Raw genomic sequence first — 4,561 nt, 5'->3', positions numbered from 1 at the left:
TACTAAAGGACTCTTTGAAACTAAACTCTTATGTTTTTGAATGACATAGCAAATGTCTTAAGAGGGAAAGACCTTCCCAGGTTTTGCCAGGGAAGGGATTTGTCTTCATCAAAGCATCACCTTACTTGTATCTGTCTGTGTATGTGATTTCTTTGCTTTCTGTGAGAGGTAGAGAATGGTGACTTTAATTTCATAGACTCTATTAGCACTATAAAGTAACTGAGTCCTATCCATTTTCAGTAGCTCAGTTCTGAGTGATATTCAGTGACCAATGTCTTGACAAGCCCGCTCCAGTGAGTGACATAGCTTAAACTTAAAGCGCCATCTAAACTGCGTAGAAGCAGCTCGTGTTGCGCCTACCTAGCAGGGTAGAGTAAGTGCTGTTACAACTTGATATTGCTCTCTGAAGCCTGTTCCTGGAGAAAGCATAAACCAGATTGCCTACAGTATGGTAACTTCTATTGTGAGAAAGAAATTACTTTGTAATTGGGTTCTAATATTTATCCCATTTAAAAATTTTCATTTTTAGAATTGTTTTTCCAACACACTTGTTACTTTTCCCACTCTCTCTAGTCATCATTGTTCAGTTTGTTTTTCAAATTTTTTTTAATCTAGGTAGTTCAACTTCAAAATACCTGTTCATCTTTTAAAGATGGTAGTGCCATGTCTTTTGGTTTCTAATGACTTTGCTTTACTATAGCTGTTAAAAGAAGGAAATCCCATATGACTGTCTAGTCTCTTCTGCATCCTGCAGTGATGCACTAGCTGTGTTCACGTGCATTCTTCTGCTAATACTGTCCATGTTTAATTCGTCCTGCCGCTTTACAAAACTGCTCTTAAAGTACTTTTAGTAGATGGCAAGTGTATAAAAAGCCCTTTGTCTCCTATCTTCTGCATCCTTTTTTTAATCTCCATCCAGAATTCTCCTAAAGTCTTGGGATTTTACCATGTATTTAAGTGCTGCTGCGTTCTTCTTTTTATTCCCACCCCATTGTATTTTGTGTGGTTTTAGGGAGCATTTCAACAAAACCAGTTGTTCATTTTCATGTCTTATGGAAGGAGACTTCAGTACAGATGGTAGGTTGCAAAAAGTGCCCAGACCTTTCTCTTGGAGAAAAGATAAATACCTGCAAAAGGTGTGCACAGGTTGATGATCTGTTGCGTCAGGTGGCCAAGTTGCAGTTAAAAGGCTGCACAGTATTAGAGGGGCCAAGACAGAGATAGGTAAGTGGTTTCAGAACCATACTGTTGTGGCAGACACCACAGAGAATGGGGCACCTTGGATTCTGGTCACCCACAAAAGCATGACTCTGCTTCAGTCCCCACCCTTCCAGCATTACAACCAAACCCAGATATGAAGCTTTAACATTTATAGACACCCACAAGCAAAGTCTGCAAGGAGAAACTACCACCAGCACGCAGTGGATGCCACAAAAAGAAACTGTGCTCTTAGTGGGTGACTGGCTGTTAAGGGGCACTGAGGTGCCTGTCTGCTGGCCCGACAGGGACTCATGAGAGGTATGCTGCCTTCCGGGAGCTAAAATCCGAGATGTTGCTGAGAGAGTGCCATCACTTGTCAAGAGCACAGACTACTATCCATTGCTACGCTTTCATGTGGGCACAAATGACATCACAAGCTGGAACCTGGGGAGAATCAAGGAAGACTACAAAGCCCTGGGGGTGCAAGCGAAAAGTATTGGCACCCAAGTTATCTTTTCTTCCATCTTGTCAGTTAGAGGAAAGGGTGCAGCCAGAAATAAACGTATAATGCAAATCCACTTCTAGCTTTGTGGCCGGTGCTGTCGTGAGGGTTTTGGCTTTTATGACAATAGGACATTCTTCGATGACTATAGCCTGTTAGGGAGGGATGGGATCCGCTTATCTAGAAGAGGCAAGGGCAGCAGGCTGGCCAACTTGGTGAAGTGGGCTTTAAACTGAAGGACTCAGGGGCGGGGTGCAATGTGGCAAATCTTGCACCATTGCAACCAACTGGGGAATAAGCCAGGCCAACCAGAGCAGCAACAGATGTTCCTTAGCTGCCTGCCAAGATGAGATCCAGAACACCAGCCACGTCAAGTCTATGTATACCAATGCATGCAGCCTGGGGAACAAATAGGAACTGGAGCTCCGTGCCCAGTCAGAAAGTTACTATATCATAGGAATAACTGAAACATGGTGGGACAACTCACATGACTGGAGGATCGCAATGGATCTCTATAGGCTGTTTTGTAAAGACAAGCAGGGAAGAAGAGGATGAGGAGTCACACTCTGTTAGGGAGAACCTTGAATGTATAGAAGTGAACTATAGCAATTGTGGAAGTCCTGTCAAATGCCACTGGGTCAAGATCAGAGGGATCATCTCCAAGGAGGAATCTTACAGTAGGCATCTGCTACCGACCTCCAAACCAAGACTATAAGGCCAACAAAGCAATATTTGGGTCACTTAAGCAAGCTTTGCATCAACAGAGCCTGGTTCTTATGGGTGACTTCAACTACCCAGACATTTGTTGGAAGAACGATACAGCAGCTCACACGTCATCCACCAAGTCCCTGGAATGCGTAGAGGACTGCTTCCTCATAGAAATGTTAGATGTGCCAACCAGGAATGAGGCACTGCTGGACTTGCTACTCACAAACCAAGAAAACCTGCTTTGTAATATCTCTGTTAGCGATAGCCTTAGCTGCAGTGATGGCAATATTTTGGAGTTTGGAATCATGCTGAGTACACTGAAGGTTAGTATTAAGACAAAGGTTTTAGATTTTAGAAGAGCAAACTTCAGCTCACTCAGAGCTCAGTTGGGAGGGATTCCATGGGCAGCTTCTGTGGGGGATAAGGAAGCTAGCAAGTGCTGGGAGTTTTTCAAGAATGCTCCCCTGGAAGCACAAAAACAGTTCATCCCCTTTAAAGGTAAGGGAAGTAGGCAGAGCAAGAGACCCCCTTGGCTTAACTGCGAGCTTCTGAGTCTGCTCAAAACCAAAAGAGATGGAAAAGCAAACAAATCCCTGTTGAGAACAACAATGGCATTGCCAGGGTGTGCAGAGATGCAGTTAGAAAAGCAAGAGTACAGCTCGAATTTAAATTGGCCAGAGATGTAAAAAACTACAAGAAAGGGTTCTTCAGGTAGGTAAACAAGCAGAAACAGAAGGAAAATACTGGCCCGCTGTTAAGCAGGAGAGGTGAATTAGTCACCAACAATGCTGAAAAGGCAGAGGTTCTCAACACTTTCTTCACCTCTGTCTTTACCAGCACTGTTGGGCCCAAGGCATTAGGAACAAACATCCAGGTTGATGCAAACACAGACCCACTGTCAGAGAAGGAAGCATTGGTCTGTGAACTGTTACAGGAGCTTGATTGCTACAAATCAATGGCCCCTGACATTATCTACCTGAGGGCATCAAGAGAGCTGGATGAAGTCGTTATGAGGCTGCTCTCCATAATCTTTGAGAAGTCGTGGAGATCGGGGGATGGCCCAGGAGACTGGAAAAAGTCTAATGTCACCTCCAGCTACAAGAAGGGTTTAAAGGAGGATCCAGGAAATTTTAAGCCCATCAATCTTACTTCAGTCCCTGGACAAGTTACGGAATGAATCTTCCTGGGAGCTATCACAAGTCAAATGAAGCAAGTGATCGGGAAAAGCCAGCATGGGTTCACCAAGGGCAAATCATGCTTGACAAACCTAATTGCCTTATACAACAAAGCAACCTGCTCGGTTGATGTGGGTTGAGTGGTGGACATTGTCTCCGAGGCTTTTAATACAGTTTCCCACAGCCTCCTCCTAGAGAAACTGATGCGTTGAGGTCTGTGCAGTGGGTGGGGAACTGGCTAACAGGCCTCATTCAGAGTGTGGTGGTAAATAGCTCCTTTTCAAACTGGCAACCTGTCGCAAGTGGGGTCCCTCAGGGATTGATAGTGGACCCAACACTGCTTAGTATCTTCATAAGTGAGCTGGATGATGGGATGAAGTGTACCCTGATGAAGTTTGGTGATGATAACAAACTGAGTGGGGAAGTGGACACTCCAGAAGGGAGAGCCACCCTGCAGGAAGACTTGGGTAGCCTGGAAGAGTGAGCTAACAAGAACCTTATGAAGTTCAACAAGGACAAGTGTAAGGTCTTGCACCTGAGAAAACAATCCAGGACTGCAGCGCAGTCTGGGATCTACCTGGCTGGGGAGCAGCTCTGTGGAAAGGGACCTGAGGGTCCTGGTGGACAACAAGCTCAATATGAATGAACAGTGTGCTGCTGCAGCAAAGAAAGCCAACAGGACGCTGGGTTGCATCAACAAGGGCATCACCAGCAGAGATAAAGAAGTCATTATCCGACTCTGCTCAGTGCTTGTCAGTCCACACCTGGAATACAGTGTTCAGTTTTGGTCCCCCTGTATTGGGTTTGTGTAACAAAGTCTTGGTAGTGGGGGGGCTACAGGGGTGGCTTCTGTGAGAAGCTGTTAGACGTTTTCCCTGTGTCCTCAGCTGGCCAAGGCCAAGCCAATCAGCGATGGTGGAAGCACCTCTGTGATAACATATTTAAGAACAAAAAAAAAAAAACACCCGCTGGGAAC

General features: G+C 45.1%; 1 protein-coding gene across 1 annotated transcript in view; it reads left to right on the top strand.

Moving 5' to 3' along the window:
* Window positions 1-2,478: 2,478 nt before the first annotated feature.
* The window catches only part of REV3L (REV3 like, DNA directed polymerase zeta catalytic subunit), an 87,564-nt gene continuing 85,481 nt past the window's right edge, over window positions 2,479-4,561 (top strand). The window contains 1 exon segment of the mRNA XM_035900692.1: window positions 2,479-2,908. Within this exon segment, the coding sequence (XP_035756585.1) occupies window positions 2,479-2,908 (430 nt within the window).

Source organism: Egretta garzetta, unplaced genomic scaffold (assembly GCF_000687185.1).
Source record: "Egretta garzetta isolate BGI_Z169 unplaced genomic scaffold, ASM68718v1 scaffold18, whole genome shotgun sequence".
Taxonomy (NCBI): Eukaryota; Metazoa; Chordata; class Aves; order Pelecaniformes; family Ardeidae; genus Egretta; species Egretta garzetta.
Note: the sequence above shows the minus strand (reverse complement) of the source record. Positions and strands in the feature narration are given on the sequence as shown.